This window comes from Rhinolophus hipposideros (genome assembly GCF_964194185.1).
Source record: "Rhinolophus hipposideros genome assembly, chromosome: 8".
Taxonomy (NCBI): Eukaryota; Metazoa; Chordata; class Mammalia; order Chiroptera; family Rhinolophidae; genus Rhinolophus; species Rhinolophus hipposideros.
Genome location: NC_138054.1, coordinates 57,554,088 through 57,572,878, shown reverse-complemented (window position 1 = coordinate 57,572,878; position 18,791 = coordinate 57,554,088). Strand labels below are relative to the sequence as shown.

Sequence of the window (18,791 nt, the reverse complement as noted above, 5' to 3'; positions counted from 1 at the left end):
TGAAGGTGGTAGGAAACGTGCCCAAGGCCACAGGGTACCTGGGCAGGCTCCAGAGCGCGTCTCACTGTGCTCTACTGCTTCTTCCACGACTCTTCTGTGTCCGCCCTGATGGGCCAAGGCCCTTCTCCGTGTCCTGGACTAACCTCTGCTTGCCTCCTTGCAGTCTTTATTATCTTGTACTGAATTAGCTCTTTACGTCTGCCACTTACCCACCAGGTCTCCATTGGAGGTGCGGACCATGGTTTTCCATTTTTTCATCTCCAATGCCTACACAGTACCTGACATCAAATGTTCACTAAACGAGCCATGGTGAGTGGGCAGATGGATGAGAGAGGAGCTGGATGGTCTGTCCAGCTGGCAGGGGGTGAGGAAGTACACTCAGGGGACGGGTAGGAGACAGATGGTGGACGATGGACAGCGGTGTCCTCGGGTATATGGAGGGGCGAATGCACTCAAGGAGTGTGGCTTGATGCTGGACAGGCGGCTGGGAGGCCAGGAACGGGGGCTGTCTTACCTTCTTACGCACCTGCTGCTCTTTGGCCGAATGGGCCTTCACGTGCTTGCGGAGCGAGCTGGGGTCCGTGTAGCGCTTGGAGCAGCCGGGGATCTGACAGGCGTATGGTTTCTATAACATCAGAGGGCAGAGGTTGTGTGAGTGAGGGACCACCTGCCAGGCCCAAGGTCCTGCTGTGTGACCTGCAGTGGGGAGGATGACTGGGCCAGGGGCAGGCTGTAGACTCACTGTTGACCCTCCTGCCATGTCCCCAGCCAGGGGGGGGTCTCTCAGCCAGTCCTGCCCAAGGGTGCAGGGAAGGTGCCTGGCCTGGGAGCAAAGGAGGGGATTTGTGTCTCCATTCTGCCCTCACTCAGGTATCTCAGGTAAGTTGCCTCCCCTCTCTGAATCTCACTTTTCTCCTCTGCAAAATGGGGCCAACTGAGGATCCTTCCAGCTCTGACACTGGCTCTGAGAAAAGAATATACCCTTTGTAGCCCAGAGCTGCAGAGAAGCAGCAAGTGGACAAAGAGTGAAATGAAGTGGCTGCCTTGGAGAGGAGGAGAGGGAACAGAGAGGGACAGCATGGTGCCAGGAGGGCAGGAACATGGGGTCAGGCTGGGGTACAGCAGGGCCCCAGGCTGGGAGTGGCTGACCACTCCCGGCAGTGGTGCCGCAGTCCCCAGACTGCTCTCTGGTCCTTGCCCCGACAATCACGGGAGGCCAGAAGGGAACTGGGTCTCACTGGCCTGGGGAGGCTGGGGGTCTGTGCCTTTTGTGTCCCTTTCCCTTGGGGCTCCCATCACTCATCTAGAACAAATCCACGCCCACGGCCTCCCCTGGTTTCTGCCCAGGCCCCACCCTGCTCTTTGCGCCTCCCATCTCCCCTCACCCTCACAGCCAGGGGGCCTTTCTCACAGAGCTGGCCATGCTCCTACCTTCTAAACACTCCCTTGCTCCCTGGGGCGTTGGATACAGCCCATCTCTGGCCACCAAAAGCCCTTTGCGACGGGCCTCCTACGTCTCCCCCTCCTCCTGCCCCTGCCTCCGGCCCTCGTCACCTCCTCGGGAAGCCCTCCGTGAAGCTTCCCACCTCCACCTCCCGAGCTTCCCATCAGCAGCAATGTCTACATGCACTGCTGGCTTTGTCCACTGTCCTTGTCCACCAGGTGGTGAGTCTTCCTCAGGGGACAGTCCCTGGGTCCCTGTCAGGTCTCATGGATGGGCCCAGGGCAGGGGCTCCGTGGCTATAACCGGATTCTGAGCTCTCCCATGGGGGCGACCCCTACGCTGTACTTGGGGACTCCAGCTGCTACTGGGGCTTAAAATCCCAAAGGCTTCCCTTTTGGAACACACCTAGTGGTTCCTATTTCTCTGGGCCCATTGGCCTCCAGTAACTGTAGGGGACAGGAGAATGTTTGGAGGAGGTGACACCTCTTGGATTAAGTACCAAGGATCTCTGTGTGCCTGTCAGACACACCCACATGGAACTGCCCCCCAAACCTCAAGGTAACTCTGCCCTGTGGACCGAGGTGAGGTTAGGTGACCTCAGACCTAAGGACCCGTGCGGAGAGGCAAGCAGAAAGAGAAGACTGTACCTTGGTGCTGCCACGGAGAGTTGCCAGGTTAAAGAAATGGAGGAGAACAAAAAGAGAGAGACAGAGCGGTGAGAAGCTTGCCTCGCTGAAAGGAAGGCATGGGGGTGGGAAGGTGGACGGTATGCCTCAGACCTGCCCCCCGCCCAACCACACAGAGACACAGACAGACACATGGCCCCTTTCCTATAGGCCTGACCCCACCCCAACATATGCACACACACACATACCCTCTCTCATGGGCCGGACCCCTCCCAACTCTCACTCTCACTCTCACTCTCAGTCTCCGGCTCTGCCCTGCCCTGCCCCGCCCCAGGCTCTGTCCCTTGGGGACACTGATACAAATCCACACGCTTTTGTAGAAAAGCAGAGTTCCTTGTGTGCAGATGCACTCGTCTGGAAGGAGGGCACAAGGCCCATCTCCATGTTTGTTTTCCCAGGGCCTGACATGCGCAGAAGAGTCCTCCGGCCCAGCTCCCCTGTGAGCCCTCAGGAAACCCTGTGGCTGTCCCAAGCAGCAGCCAAGTCACAGGCCTGGAGTCACTGCACAGGCTCCATAGCCTGGGTCGTGTGTGGGGATGGAGCGCCGAGGCTCCTAGAGCCCTCCGGGTCTGTGTTCGCGTACCGAGCGTCCCCTATGTGCCGGCACCTGCCATCTGCGATGCCCTTTCCGTCTCACACTCACCCTGCTGAGAAGCCTCCCCCTTTGCAGATGAGGAAACTGAGGCTGATGCTTTGCCCAAGATCCCAAGTGAATAAGAGTGTGCCCACGACACTCTACTAGGGCACCTCCTCTAGTCAGCAGCGGATTGTCCAGGGCAAAGAAGGGATTATCACCTCCATGTTGCCACTGGGGAAAACGAGGCCAGAGCAGGCCGTGGCTTAGTCAGGGAGTCTGAGGCAGTCAGGACTGGAGCCTATACCCAGTGCCTGGGACATGGCAGGATTTGGTCAGCATTCTGTCAGCGCCCAGGAAAGGAGGGACTCGTGTTTCCTACGGAGATGGTGTGTCAGGCTATGTTATCTGTCATCTCAGTTGATTCCCATCTCTCTCTTGTGAGGTAGGTATTTGAGGAAACTGAGGCCCAGAGAGGCTAGCATTCATTCCTTGGACCCCTGGGACCAGGTGGAGGGCCAGGATTGGGATCCAGGCTGGTCCTCTCCAGTCTGTTCCACCACTTTCCTGCCCATGGACAGAATCCCATGTTCTCTGGTACCAGACGGGAACTGGAGACACGACCGGGTCCCCTCTGGAAAACAAGATCCATCCTGCACGGGGCTGACCAGCTGGGCCTCTGAGCCTCGGGGGCTGGGAAAGCAACCCAGCCACCCAGAGCTGCCTGTGATGTTTAAGTGGGGCTGGGTGCAAGCAGGGGCTGGGCTTGGCAGCTGCACCTCCCAGGCTTCACCAGGACCTTCTGGGGTGATGAAAGCCTGAGACAACCCTGCGGGCTCATTCTGGGCTTGAGTTGACCTAGGCCTCGGAGCTCTGTTCACACACCACGTAGGGTCCAGAGGCCTGTTGGTTTGGGGCTAGGTCCAGGAAATGCAGTCAGGGGGAAGAAGGAAGGGGGTAATTCAGGGTGGGTGACCCTGAGAGGCCTGGAGGGACAGTGCCCAGGCCTGGGGGAGGACGTACAGAGAGGCCTGGTGCTATTGGTGCTGCCATGTGGCCTCTGGGAGACCTAAGCAGAGTGCTGGGGCACAGTGTGTGCCTCTCAGGGCCTGGGCTGCACCCCAAGGGCCCCCAGGGCTGGGTGTGTGAGAAGGTAATGAAGGCAAGCATGTGACCCAGGGTTTGTATCCCAGCTTTGCCACTTACTAGCTGGGCGACAATCAGTGACTTCATTTCTCCTAGTCTCAGATTCTTTATTTGCAAAATGGGGATAATGGCCCCGACCCTGTGGTTGTCACCAGGATTAAACGGGGGGAGTGTGTGTGATATGGAGATAGGGAAGATGTTTAGAACCTTCTGCCCAGGGCCTGGCCTGGACCCAAACCATGGCTTCCCTGCTATTTTCTGCCATCCCCCCATCTTTTTCAGGTCTTGTTTTTCCCAGCTATAAAAGAAGGCGTTCGGACCAGAGGGCCTCCAGCTCGGACCTCTGTTGTTTTGAGGCCTCCAGTTTACCCTGGGAGGGGGGTCGATCCCCCTTTTGGGCCCCAGTTTCCTCATTTGTATACCTGTGTCTAGACAGGCTGGGCTGGACAGCCACTCAGGTATCTTAGCCCCCTACCAGCAGAGTTCCCCAAACATTTACATGACGAGAGGAGACACAGGTAGGCCAGGGTCCCAGACTGGCCTCTGGCTGAAGACCTGTTTCCTGATGCACAGCTGGGCTGGGGTCCTCCCAGGCCACATGCACCCCCTCACACGGGCCCTGTGAGACTGGGCTGAGGCCCAGCTCTGCGTCAGCTCTGCCACCTTCCAGCTGAGCAGGCACTAAACCTCCCAGAGCCCTGCTTTCCTCATCTGTCAAATGGTTAGTGACCCCCTGACTGACAGGGTCAGTAGGAAATCCTGGGAGACCATGACTTAGGAAGCGTTCTGTTAACCGCTGAGGTGTGTATTCACAGAGGTAATGCTTGCACTGACCCTGGGAAAGCCACTGGTTGTCTCACTGTCTAGGAGGTGACATACAGGCACCTGGGGCCAGGTCACTATTCCAGGAGCCTGGAGTCTTAGGACCTGCTCACCTCAACTCCTCACCCACCAGGCTCAAGGGGTAAAAAATGGCCTTGAAGAGCCTCTGGCCTGTCTCTATGGAGAAGAAAAAGGAAGGGCAGGGAGAGACTGCTCCGGGGGTGGCTGACAACTCAGGCCTGGGGAGAGGACTCGGGATGGTGAGCTCACCCTCTCCATGGGGATATGCAAGGACACGGGTACCTTGCTAGGCTACAGCAGTGGTGCCCAATGGGGGGACACTTTACTACCTCCTCCCCAGGACATCTGGCAATAAGTCCAGAGGAATTTTGGTTGTCACAACTGAGAGATGGGAAATCACTGTCTCGTGGATAGAGTCCAGGGATACCACTAAATATCCTATAATGACAGGACTCCTCTCTCCTCCCAGTCATCCTGACCAAATGTCAACAGGGCTCAAGGATGAAGGCAGAGTTTCTGCATGGACCCGGGCTCCCATCCTGCATTTGACATGTGGGGGCGTGTGCACGTCCCGCCCCCTCCCACCCTTGCCTCCCCCCTCAGGCCTACCGTGTCGAGGTGGGTGCGCTGGTGCTTGGCGCGGTCACTGGAGTTGCTGAAGGCCTTCTGGCAGCCTGGGTGCTGGCACAGGTATGGCTTCTCGCCCGTGTGGCTCCGCAGGTGTATCTTGAGGTTCTCCAGCCGTGAGAAAGCCTTGCTGCATCCTTCAAACTGCGGGAGAGGCTGGTGAGGGGTGCTCTGCAGCCCCCGTGGGCCTCCCACCCAGCCTGGAGATGGCCCCAGCGTCCTCTTCCTCCCCCCTCCCCAGCACCGTGTCCTGCTCGAGGTGTCCAGGTGCCCTGGCTCAGCAACTCCCCATGAAGTACTCAGAGCCCACGCTCTCTCTGGGAAGCCCTGATAAGTCCAGACACAATTGCACCCCTGACTTGGAAGTGGCCACTAGGGTTGGAGAAGAGAGTGGTCTTTCCATCTGTGGATCTGGAAGGATCCCCTCTCCAATGGCATCTGGAAACGATGGCTGCTCTGACAGCAGCACAGCCCTGAATGGACAGATGGCAAGCACGTGTCGTAGTGCAAACAGCCCTGGTTTTGACAGCCCTCGGCCTCCCTGTGCCTTATTTCCTTGCCTACAAATTTGAGACTGTGTGGCCACCACTCGGGGCTGAAATGAGGGCCCCAAAGGGTAGGACACTGACTGTCAAAGGGTTCTGGCCATCTGCAGCAGTTTCAGCTGACTGCTGTCAGCACAATGACCACATTTGTAAACTCGGGGTCTTTGATGAATCATTTGGCCGTTTAAGCCATCCAATGCCCACCACATACCAGGCCCTGTGCTGGGCAGTGGGCATACAGTGGGTGTAGCACAAACATGTGATGCCTCTGGTCGGAGGTGGGGGTGGGGCTGGACAGAGAGCAGCAAAAGCAGCGCCCTCCTCCTGTGTCCCCAGGTTGACCTGGTCCCAGCAGCCTCTGCCCAGCTCCAACCTCTCTCCCTGGAATCCTCTAATTTCTAACCCTCCCTCCCTATTCTCCACACCGCTGCCCAGAGGCAGGCTCTGATGAAGAAACGGGACCCTGCTGCTCTCTGCTTAAAGCCCTGTGGGCCTGGCATCGAACCCGCCAGACTCCCACCACTTATTCTCTGTCTCTTATAACCATCCATTCAATCCCCGACCCCCAGCCTTTAAAGTCCAGCTGAAACGCCGCCTGGTGGAGGAAGAGATAGCCAGTCTGGTGTGACTGGCTGCTCCTTCCTGCCTCTCCCCACCGTCTGGCCCGTCCTCCCGTGCTGTGTGCCGCGGGTAAGGGGGGATTCAACACCGACCCACACCTCTCTGTCCGTCCAGAACTGCTGCTGGGCGTTTAACCACAGAACAACCCATGAAGTATGTGGCCTCAACGGCCCCACCTCAGAGATGGAGGCTTCCCGTGGTGATTGCAGGAAAAGACAGGATGCAGGCCACATCTGATGCCAAAGCCCAAGTGGCTCTGCTACCAGCTGCCTTCCTGGGGCAGGTGAGGGTGGGGTGACCCTTAGGAGGATGAGAACAGAGGACGCCAGTTCCCTCTCCTGAGCCATTGATTTCGTCCCCCAGGCCAGGGTTGAACTGCCAACCGGATCAGGCCCCACGTGACCCCACGCCTCTGAGCCAGACCAGCAGCGTCTCCCAGGACCAGCAGTCCCCCCATGGCCTTTCTCCACCCTTTCTCTGGGCTTATCTGCAGGTGGAGGAAGGAGCTGACAGCTCCCGCCTGTGTCCACATTTGGAAGACATAACCTCCGTCTTTTCTGAGCTGGGTACTGGGTTCCTTTCTGCCCCTACCTCCCAACGTTAAAGGTATCTTCTCTGTTAATAGTTTACGGGTGGGAGCCTGGAGGGAACTGCAGGTGGATTCAGACCCAGGCGTCCACCTGGCTTATTTTCTCACTGACAGGTCAGTGTCCCCATCCAGAGCAGTTTAGCACATTTGGTCATTTTTGGTGTTGGCTGTTCAGTTGGACTGACCAGCTCCAGCCCTGTACTGGGAGAGGCCAAGTCAGAGAGAGAACCCGACCCGGGTCCTACCCCCCAGGAGCGCAGAGCCCACGAGGAGGCACACACATACATCGTCAGGACAAAACACAGCACCCAGAAAGGGCCCGGGGGTAACACGAGGCCACAGCAGCACAGAGGCGGCACCTAACCCGCCTGGGAAAGGCGAGGCATCAGAGGTGGGGGCTGTAGCAGCTCAGAGAGACATGCAGTCAGGCACGTAACACGGAGACATTTGCTTCACTCAGTCCCTGGCCCAGCTGAGCCCTGAGCAATGACCAGGACACCACAGAGGAGTGGGGCGATGGACACTGAATGCCAAGGGAGGCAGGCCCAGGGGCACCAAAGTGCGGAGAGGACACAGAGTCCCTGTGGGGGCCCCTCTGGGGCTGAGTGGGGGGTACACACTGGGGGTATGGGGTGGGCTCTAGTAGATGAGGAGCCTAAAAGGAGATCAGAAGCCAGAGAGAGGGGGCTCAAATGGCAGGCTGAGGAGTCTGGACTCCACCCTGGGGACAGTGGCGACCACAGAAGGGCCGTAAAAAGGGAGGGCACGGGACCAGATGTGCACACGGGGAAGACCCCCCACCACCACTTGGGCTGCTGATAACATCTAGGGCTGGTGAGAAGGCAGGTGTCGCGTCACAGCTGAGGGTCAGCGAGGCCGGATCCAAGGCAAAGGCAGCAGGACGGGTGGAGACCAGGCCAGACGTGCTCGCCAGATATGAGCACACGGCCCAGAGACAACGACCCCTCCGTGACAAGCTCCCTCCCCGCCTCGCCCTTAAAGGTCTAGCTGCGGGTCCAAAGCAAGCTGCCCACAGCTGGGTTTTAGACGCTGTTCTGCTTCCTACTTCCAGATGTGCCTTTTCCATGCATCCAAACCAGAAGGAAATCCTGTCTGGGAAGTAAACAGGCCACAAGCCACACCCCTTGCTCTTCTGCGATGGCCTTATGCCAAGTCCACCCCAAAGTGAGCTGGAGAGGAGCCTGCCTCTCGGCACCCAAGTGGTCCCTGAGTTCCTCTCTGGCCCAAGCGGCGAGGGCAGACATCTGAAGCAGAGCCATGGTAACTCCTCAGGTGCTGCGGGATTTTCCTGAGCGTGGAAAGGTCCACTGGCCTCTGGAGATTGGTGAATCATCTCTTCTGCTACATCATTTCCCCACGAGGGTCTGGTCGCCTGTCTGGCCAACCTTCTGTCTCAGTACAGTTTCTCCTACCCTCCATGCCGTTGTTCAGGCTACGCCCCTTATGGGGCACCTTCCCTTCCAGCTCGCTGACAATTAATGCATATATTTTTCAAGAGCTCAGGATCTGCTGCTTGGTTCACTCTCTTCCAATATGGCCCCAAACCCTCTCCCTACTGCACACACCCCAGGTGTCACGCTGTGCCGCAGGGAGCAGAGTGTGACCCACTGAAGGCAGCAGGAACTTTCGTGCGCCCAAGGCTTTGCTGGAGCTGTCCCCGCAGCCTGGCCTGCCCTCCTTCCCTCGCTCAGTTAGCCGTGCTCAAGCACCACCTCCTCTGAGAAGCCTTCCCCAACCGCCCCAGCCCTCCTCGGGGAGTGGGTTAGGTTTCCACTGAACACCCACTGCCTTCTCTCCATGCCTCCAGTTGGAGGGCAGGGCTGGCATAGCATTCAAGGGGCAAAGGGTGGGTTAGACATGTGATCCAATGGGGGTAAGAATGGGGGTTTCTGGGCCTGGGGGTGCATTGCCCCTGTGAGAGCACTTCTTACCCCCAGTGTTCATCAAGGGACCCCAGATCTGGGCATGTGCCCCATGCCCATGCCACACCCGGTCTTGTCCTGCCCCCGCCTCTAGAATTCCCCAAAGCTGAGCTGCAGGCTGGCCAGGGTGGCACCCTTCCAGGTAGAATCAGAGGTAGCGGCAATGGAGAAGGGGTGCTGCACATGAGGCCTGGTCTGGGAGGAGGATCCCACAGGAGCTCTGGCAGAGCAGCGCCCCCTTCCGGGCCAGCACCCCAGACACGCGGGCCTTGCGGGTGTGTGGGCTCTGTTTCCAGCTGCCTCCAGGGTCTCCCCTGTCCTTCCAGTCAACAACCACACCGATGGCCTAACAGAGGCAGAGAAAGGAGGACAGAAACACTCACGGGTTCAGCACCTACGTGTGCTCGCTGGGGTAGGGTGAGGGGGACCAGCATAATGGCTGCTGCAGGGCTCTGGTGGGGGACAACCTGGGCTGCTCCACTTACGAATGAGCCAAGGTGAGTGCCTTCAGCTCTTTGAACCTCGGTTTCCTCATCTACAAAACGGGGTGAGTTCTACCTACCATAGAGGGTGGTTGTGAGGATTAAATGAAATAATGCACAGTAAGTGTTTATCCTGGCACACAATGTCGTCACTGTAACTGTCATTTAAGGTTGCAGAGCAGGTAAGTAGTGGAGTGGCATTCTGCCTGGGGTGGCAACTCCTGGTCCTACTGCCCCTCTGCAGAGTTGGAAGGGGTGTGTGTTTCTGTGTGTGTGTGTGTGTGTGTGTGTGTGTGTGTGTGTGTGTGTAAGACATGTCTCACTGAGCACGGTAGGCTCCCTTGTCCCATGTCTTGTTTCCACCTCTCACTCCTTAACCCCTCACCTCACTCCCTCCCCTCTTCTCCAGCTTGATATCTAGACATTACTTCTCACCACACCCTGGGCTCAAGGCCTTGGCTCAGGTGTATCTGGGTGTCAGCCGAGGGATGGGGCCTGAGCAGGCTGGGGACAAGTCAGAGGGATATATATGTGCCTCAGTAGCTCCTGCCATGGGGAGTTAGCCCAGGCTGTCCTGGCTCAGTCTCTGACTGGCGGGCACCTGGGCAGGTCTGTGCCCTCCTGGGGAGCCAGCACTTGGCAGGGCTCGCACAGTGGCAGAAGGGCCTGCTCTGGAAGCCAACAGCTGGGCCCCTGCTGTCTGATAGCCAGCAGCTTCACCAGACAGCCCCCAAGTCCCCTCTGGCTCTAAGGTGTTAGGAGTCTATTTCTGAACTGTCCTCCACCCCGCTCAGGACCCTCCCGGGCTCGTGGTGCCTTCTGACCCCCGGTCAGTACCTCTAGCCTGGCATGCGAGGCCCTCCACCGTCTGGTATGCCAGAGCCCAGGTGAAGGGTCCCGACGTGGGAAGCAGGCAGCCCTGCGAGCTTGGCGAGTCGGTGCCATTCTCTATGCCTGTCTCCTTCGCTGTAAAATGAAGATGATGGTGACCAGTCAGAGTGCTGTGAGGATGAGGCAACGTGCACGCCGCACGGCACACAGTGTGGGGGACCTGCTGCCTCGATGCCACTGCTGTGATGTGCCGGGAGATGTTCCTATCTTGCCCTTAGGGAGGATCCCAGTGCGGGTCTGCTTTCACTGACCCCAGAGTTCAATAACTCGGCCCCTGGTTGATGTGCTCCCATTGATTGGTCTGGCCCTAAAGCCTTTGCCATGCCAAGCCCACGGGGCAGCCTTTGGGTGCCAGAAGCAGCTCCCAATGAGAGCGAGGCAGCCTTTTGGGGTGGGAATGGTTTGAAGGGGCCCCATCCATCAGCTGCATGGGGGCTAAGAGGGCAGCAGGGAGAGGTGCCCCACCGCTGTTGTGTTGTGGGCGTACAGTTGCTGCCAGAAGGGGAATGTGGGTCTTGCTGGAGCAGAAATAGAGCCAACAGGCACATCCCTGGCTTTGGGCATCAGTTTCCCCGAGGGGGCTGGAGGATGAGCCCCTCAGGCAATGCCACTGTGACCCAAGTGTAATGATGCTGCCATGGGGTCTGCATCCCAGGGGGTGGCGCCTTTCTGACATTCTTCTCCCACCCCCCAGCCCCTCCCCCAATCCCCTGAGTTCTAGGGAATATGTTGCCCTGGGCAGAACCCTTCCTCCCTGCTCTCAGGGTGCAGGTATACAACCCTGGGGGGCAGACCTCCTGCGATGCCCCCACCAGTTGTGAGGGTTGGGTATCTGTCTGTAGGGATAGAGAAATGCCGTCTCTTAAACATCTTACATGCCTGCCTTCTTCTCTTCTCATCTGCCCACTGTCCTGACTCAACGCCTGGCATTTCTCCGGTGATTGTACCAGCCCCTGCCCTGTCTTCTGCCCGGCCCCTGCCCTTCCATCCCAACTCATTTCCATATGGCATCAGGTATCCAGACCAGACACTTCAGGCTACGGGTCTGTCCAAGGCGCTCTCTGGCTGGTGTGACTTGGCCCCTGATGATGGCTTGGTAGTGTCTGTCTCCTCGAACTCCCACACTGCTGAGTTTCAGCATCAGAGATCTGGGTGCAAATCCTGCCTCCACACTTCCCAAGGGGATGACCTTGGGCAAGTTCATCTCACTTGTTGGAGCCCAGATTCCTTACCTGTAAAATGGGCGCACCCGGGCACAGGTAGAGGGGCATTCTCTGCGCACAGGGTACATGCAGCATCCCGGGGCCCAGAGCCTTAATGCCATCTGTGTCCACCCAGCGAATTATCTGGGCACCTCTTATTCAGGCTGAATCTGAAATGCCCCGGCTCCAATAACCAAACACACTACAGACTTATCTGGCTAACAGAGCTTATCTGGCTCTGTTATCTCACGTGCCACGGATAACAGAGAGCGTGGCTACGGTGGGTAGGCGGTACACAGACAGGGGAGAAGTAACAGAAGAGACACCTATCAGTCTCGAAAAAAAATGTAAGAATGGATGTCAGGTTTTTATTATTTACCTTAAAATGCATAAACATTAAAATATATCCTAAGATGAAATAGGGGTGAATTCAGAGTGATGGAAGTAACTGGGCGACGTCCTTCTAACACCTATCAGGGGCCGGCAACTGTGTGTGTCACCTTTAATCGTGACAACACGCCCTGCTGGTGAGGTTCTTTCCCAGTCCTACTCTGCAGATGAGGAAACTGAGGCTCAGAAAGGGGATATCAGTGGCTCCATAGCCAGCAGTTAGCAGAGCTGGGATCTGATCTCAAGTCTGACTAATGTGCAAGGCGGTCTATATGTGTCCCTAACCACTCTGGCCAACTGCCTTAGGGACCTCTATGTGAAGCACCAAAAATAAGTCTGGCACTCAGGAGCTATTACTGCGCCTTCCAACTGGGCCCCTATCCTGGGTTCCCTCCCCAGGCAAAGGCCAGGCCCATCAGATGCAGAGTTGATGCCAGGAAAGGCAGACACGCTCCTTCTTCCCGGCCCCTCGAGACAGGCAATGCCACCACACAGCAAGGAAAATCAAGGCGGCACAGCGGAGAAGAAAGAGCCCCGCTGATGTGTAGAGCACAGAGGCTTGAAAGGCCCCGTTCCCACATGTGGGGCGTGTTACCAAAGAAGATTAAAATAATGGGGAAAATACCCCGGGAACCGTGAAGCCCTAGACCATCTGGAGTTTTATAGTAACAGGCAGGGGAAAATCAGAACCTAATTGAAAAAAGTCCACTGCAATCCATTACCGCTGTGTGCAGCTCACAGAACCAAGGGCAGGAGATGAAAGACAGAGAACTATCTGGGAGCTGGGGAACGGGCACCCTCCTCCCCTCTAGGCCAAGCCTGAGGACCCTTCAAGCTCGGGCTACAGGAGGGAGAGGGCACTGAGTCAGACGGCAGAATCTGCAACGCTGGGCTCACCACACTCAGGTAGCTGCCCTCTCTGTGCCTTCCTCCCATGGGTAGAAGGGCTAAGTGAGATTATTCAGGGAAGCACAAGCATGGTGCCAGCTGGTGCCTCTGGCCCCCAGGGAAGGATTGAGAGCACTGTGTCACATATGAGGTGTGGGACACTGTGCTGCAAGCTGAAGGCCATGAGGTCACTTGGGGGTTTGTGCTGGGGCCCCACTGACAGCCACAAACTTGGGCAAGTCACCTCCCATCACTGTCCTCATTTTTCTTGTCTCTAAAATGGGGCCTCCGCAAATGGCTGTTAGAAGTAAATAAAAGGACATGCTCAGCGTAGGAACTGGCACACAGTGGGTACCTAACGAATGTCAAGTTTCCTCCCTGCAGCTGACATGGCCCAAAGAGGAGGGAGGCCCCGGTTTCTCATGCTCTGGGTAAGGATCTCGGCACAAAGGGCACGGAGGGGGCTTGGGGGAGCAGGGCATGGGCGGGAAGGGGAGGAAATGTCTCCACTTTTGGCATTTGCCAGTGACTTGCTTCTAAACAAACACATTTCTGGTTTAAGGGTAAAATATATTGGGTTACAGCAGTCTGGCAGACCGTTCGGGGATCAGCTTCTCATTTTTGTACAAACTTTTAACTTACTTTGCAACAATGATTTGGATGGGAGAACTATGTGGTGCCAGATCCTTCTCTAAGATGTCAAATAATTCTATGTTTGGCCAACTTGAAAGGCCATCCAGCTGGGAGCTGAGATCCACTCCCCAACCCCACACCCTGGGAGGGGCACTCTGGCCCTAAGGTCACTGTCCAATGGGTCCCGATGGGGTTTCCACGGGGTGGTGGGGGGAGAGGATGTCTCCTTAGAGCCTGTGCTTGCCCAGTCCTGGTGGGGGGGGAGGTCAAGGCAGGAAGGGGAGGGACAAGTGTGGAGAGGGTTCTGGGAGGGTTCTGGGAGGGTTCTGGAGGGCACCGGCCTGGACTCTGCTCTGCGAAGCCCCTGAGGGTCTGGTCCAGCTTCGGGTACACAGTGCTGTCTGAATAAATGAATGAACAGGCACATTGGTGTGCAGGAGGGAAACTGACTGTTAACAGCAGCTATCACATTTTATGTACCCGGGACTGGGCCCAACTCTCCCTAAACACATCTCCTCCGTCCCATTAGGCCAGCACAACGGCCCCCACCCCCCACCCCCCATCCTGCCATTGTTACAGAGGCAGAAACTGAGGCCCCCAGATGATGTGTGAGTCCCGGAGCTCATGAGGGTGGAGCCTGGGTGTGACTCCAGCGCCTGAGCTCTGTGCCCTGGGCCACACCAGTGTCCCCAGCAGCCTGGACCAAGGCTGTGCCATGAAATCTGAGGCTAGCGTGGGAGCTCTTTGCATCTGCTCAGCTCTCTAGGCCTTCACACCATCTAGAGAAGCTGGAAGGCTGAGGCAGGGGTTGGGGCACACAACGGGCAAAAGGAGAATGGGTTGGAGGAATGGCCAGAGACACGCCTCGCTCCCGGAGCCGGGTGGGCTGCGCCTGCCTTTAGGAGGATGTTTCTAAGATGGGCATGGTGCGTATGGGGCGGGTGTAGACCCCTCACCAGGACTGCACTGAAGGCTCTGGGCTGGGCCCTTCACCAGCGTGTCCTGTCCAGGCAAGAAATGGGTTTCTGTTCCCATCTTGTGAGGACCGAGAGGGCTAGGCCACCCTTCCAGGTGTGTGTGGAGGTCCCAGAAGTAGGAGGTGGAAGAGGGGACTGAGTCTGCTCTCCAAGGAGACAGGTGGGATGCGAGGCTGAGTTGTGGGGACATCATTGGAGATGCGGAAAGAGGCTCGGCGAGGGGCCAGGGCCCAGCAGAAAGCAAGCTGCACAGAACGACTGACACATACACACACTGAGCCACCTGCCACAGATCTGGCAACGCAGACACACACACTCTGACATCCTGAAGCCCCTCCCGACCAACCCACACGTCAAAGACACAGTCCCAGGACACCAACACACAGCACTGGTTCACACACCCATGACTCCTGTCACAGAGACACACAGGCCAGCACACATGAGCTCACACATATATCCAAGGACACGTAAGCCCGAGACCCCGCCACAGGCACAAACGTACAAACTCCACACACCCCAGACACTGACACACAGCTTGAGGCCCAGCCCAGCGCACGCCATAAACTGGCCGATGCCTCAGCGTATGACAACCTCAGGGTGGTTTGTGTGCGCTCAGGGAGAAGACATTCACCCAGAGACAACATCCAGAAAAGGCTTCCCAGAGGTCAGTGCATAGAGACATGTTCTTACTCACACATTTCCACATCCAACATGCCAGACCCATGGACAGTCATGTTCCTACACACCTCTCTCCTCGCCTCCAGGGAGCCCCCCGGGAATGGCGTTGAGGCTGCAGGCAGGAGGGCCTGAGCCCACTGGACCTCCTGACTTTCCTGGACTGGCCTTGGCTTTGGGGAGGGCACGCATGGCCTGAGAGAACCCCAAGACAGGGCTGCAGGCCACTCTTTGGCCCCCTTACCTCTAGACCAATGCCTCCTCCGTCTTACCTGCCCCCGGCCATATCGTCTCGCCTCCAGGCCTCTGCGCAGGCTGTGCCCTCTGCTCAGAAGGCTCCCCTTCCGCCTGTCCAGTACACCCTGTCCTTCTAGGCTTGTCTCAAGCCTCAGCATCCAGCCACCCACCCACCAGGCCTTCTCTAATTCTCCTGCTCCCACCCTTCTCTGAGGCCACCCTTCCTGTTCTCCCTGGCTCCTGCCCTGGTGCTGAGGCCACACTGCCTGTCTCACTGCCTGCCCTGGGGTCAGACACTGCACGTTCCCTGGGGTCTTGCCTGCGGCCTGTCCAGCTTCTAGGAGCTCATGCCCAAGAGGGAAGGCAGGCCCAGGCAGGAGACCACATGGCAGCCACTCCATCTCAACAGCCAACTGAGGAGCAGAAGCACCTGGTGTCATGTGCTGAGGCGGCACATGGCCAGGTGGTACAACATCCGACCATAAGAGCTGGGGGAGGTGTGAGCGCTGCTTCAGGAGGAGGAGGGAGGAGCCAGGATGAATAAAAGGGTCCTCTCCAGCCTCCATCTCCAACCCTGGCTCCCACAGCCTGCACAGGAAGTTTCCCGGCATCAGCACTGCCCACGTTCAGGTCCGACTCCTTCTCTTCCTGGCCTATGGGAACCTCAGTGCTCTCACTGCCAAATACGGTGCCACACCTGGCCTCAGACACCTGTGATGGACAACAGCGTGTGGCCTTGGTACTGGTGGCAGGACAGTTAGTCCCCTTTTCAGCTCTTCTCATGAATACCAAGAAGGAACAGCGGGGACGGGTCCAGGATGTGAAAAATATCAAGGTCTGAAGATCTGCTTCCAGCCCTAGCTCCGTCCCGGGTTTTTACGTGACCTTAAACCAGTCACTTACCTTCCTTGGGCTTAATTACCCAGGGCCATCTGCCCAGGATGGGTAGGACAGTGGGGTGAATGTGTACCAGGGTCACACAGGTGGCAGTTGCATCAATGCCAAGCCTGGCATGACCCATGGCATCCTGGGGTTACCAGGGGAGGAAAGAGATCTAATACATTCCATCCATCCCCTAAAAGAAAACCTCACGTTGGATCACTGGGAATCATTACAGGTGTACAACACGCAAAGCTCCAGTCTGAGGTCATGGGTGGGTGGGAGCAGCCTGCCCAGTGTGTACCCGGGGCTCAGATGCCACCAGGATGTCACCCCACCTGGTGAAGGGGCAATGTTCCGAACCAGGCCTGTGAGGGGCAGGGGTGGGGCTGGGCAGCTCCAGGGGCAGCAGGGAACTGTGGGGGTCACGGTGGGGCTGGGGGGAGTCACAGAGGGACGTGCTCAGTGTCAGGAGGGACCCTGTGGCGAGGAGGTGAGTGACCAGTTCCCACATGCTCAGGAACAGAGCCCGGCAACAACATGTCCATTAGGGCGGCTTAGAGGGTGACAGATGGTTCCGAAGTTACCTTTAGGGCATCCAACCGGTCTAAATTGGGTTGGACCTGCCACCTGGGGCCCAGCGGGATAAACAGGCCGGGCTGACCCGCTTCAGCATTGTCACCCCTCTCTCACCCACCACAGATCGACTAAGGGGCCCCAAGGTGGGCGGGCCCTGGGCTGGTGCCTGGGTTCATGGTGGGTACTTAGTCATGGGGACGGAAGGAACGGTGACAGCCCAGCTTTCACACTCAAGCTAGTGAAGGAAGGGCAACTGCAACTAGGAACCAATTACACAAACAAAAACATAGGACAAATGAAATCCAGTCCTTGGAGGGGTGAAAAGCTGGGCAGAGACAAAGGCAACCCTTTCCAGCAGCAAGTACCTCAGGCTGCACAACATCGCTCTTCCTTGGTCCTCACAGAATCATAGCAACCCCGTGAGAGGCGGGACCCGGAAGCGGAGGCTGTCGGGGCTTCTCAGCTGCTGCCAATGCCTCCCCACCCCAACTGTCCCACTGTGCAAGTGGCACCTAGCTGGTTCAGCCACGAGGAGCCCCCTGGGCCAGACGTCCTGGGGAAGTCCCTGTCCCTGCTGGGCCTCAGTTTTCATCTGTCAAATGGATCCGTGTAGAATAGCATTGTGCCTCTATCCGCAGGCCTCGGGAGGAGATAACTTAGCAGAAAGCTGAGCAGACAGGAGAGAGCTCCTGGCTTTTGGGTTTCAAAATCGCAGGCCTCGGGGCTGAATGGAAAGAACTCTGGAGACAGAGATGAGTCACTCACGGTTAATATTTCAGACAAGTTTTTCTGCCATAAATGCATCTGAGAGTGCCCAACCCTGGGCCTGGCACAGAGCGGGCTTTTGTGAATATCTGTTAATGAATGAAATAACCCGATAACAAATAAGTGAGCTTTGAGGAAAGTGAGGGGCAGGGAGCCCCTCAAATTCGTGGAGGCCAGGGAGGAAGAGCAAAGCTTCTGTGCTCCTGCCCTGGAACAATGCTCCCGGTGGGATAGGGACACAGGAGGGGAAGGAAGACAAGTATAGAGGACGGGGGTCTCTAAAAGGGGAGGCTCTGAGCTCTGTCCTTTCACTCCTGGGCCAGGCCCTGGGGGTGTGGACAGCACCCCCAGCTAGGCTGCTGGGATCTGGTGCAGGGCTCCTCCATCATGGGGCTCAGGTGCCCTGTAGGCAGGGCTCCGGATGTCTCAGGAGATCCCATGGTCAGCGCATTGGGAGAGGTGCTGAGTCTGCCCTGACCCCGGGCAGCCTTTCAGAGGGATGGGACACAGGTGGATTCTGGCCAAAGATGGAGCAGGATGCGGGGCAGCTCAGCAGGTGCCCACGGGAGAAAACGCTCCGAGGAGCCCTTGGTTCAGTGTACGCCCCCCACACTCCAGAACTTAGAAACTAAAAGGAAGGATGGGCACGAGTCTGTGAGCTGCCTGTGATTTGCTACCCAGCATTTGGGCGCTCAGAATAGGAAGGGAGTCAAGGAAAACGTTACAGCCACATTTCGGTCTCTCTCTCACTTGTGTGTGTGGACTTCAGGTTCAGACCTGTTATCATAGCACAGAGACCACCGTCTGTCCACCTCCCTCACAGGGATGTGGGAAAGAGAGAAGGGATGACAAATGCCGTTGGGAGCTGTACTGTCAACCCAGCCTGTGTAGCCCTCCCTCTGTGCACTGCCCCACTGACACCTCAGGGCCCCCGGCAGGAAGGTGCTGTTTCACCCTCTTGCGCAGGTGAGGAAACAGGCTCCCAGTGCGCCTGGCTCAGGGCGCCAAGGAGTAAGGGCCGCATCAGGACCGAACCCATGGCTGTCTGATGCCGAAGCCCTGCCCCTGTTCTTGTATCATGTTCAACAAAAAGCAGAGCGGTCTATAGATTTCGGAAACATTAGGCCATGGGAAAGAAATGACTAGAAACAAAGAATTAAATGTTTCACATTATC

At 57.4% G+C, this 18,791-nt stretch overlaps 1 protein-coding gene across 2 annotated transcripts in view; it reads right to left on the bottom strand.

The window, feature by feature from the left end:
* Positions 1–18,791, bottom strand: part of GLIS1 (GLIS family zinc finger 1) — a 216,386-nt gene that overhangs the window by 17,677 nt on the left and 179,918 nt on the right. For both annotated transcript variants that reach the window (XM_081057163.1, XM_081057164.1), the window contains exons 5-6: positions 5,303–5,464; positions 515–625 (exon numbers count right to left, since the gene is read on the bottom strand). In XM_081057163.1, the coding sequence (XP_080913289.1) occupies positions 515–625; positions 5,303–5,464 (273 nt within the window). The remainder of the gene's footprint in view (positions 1–514; positions 626–5,302; positions 5,465–18,791) is intronic.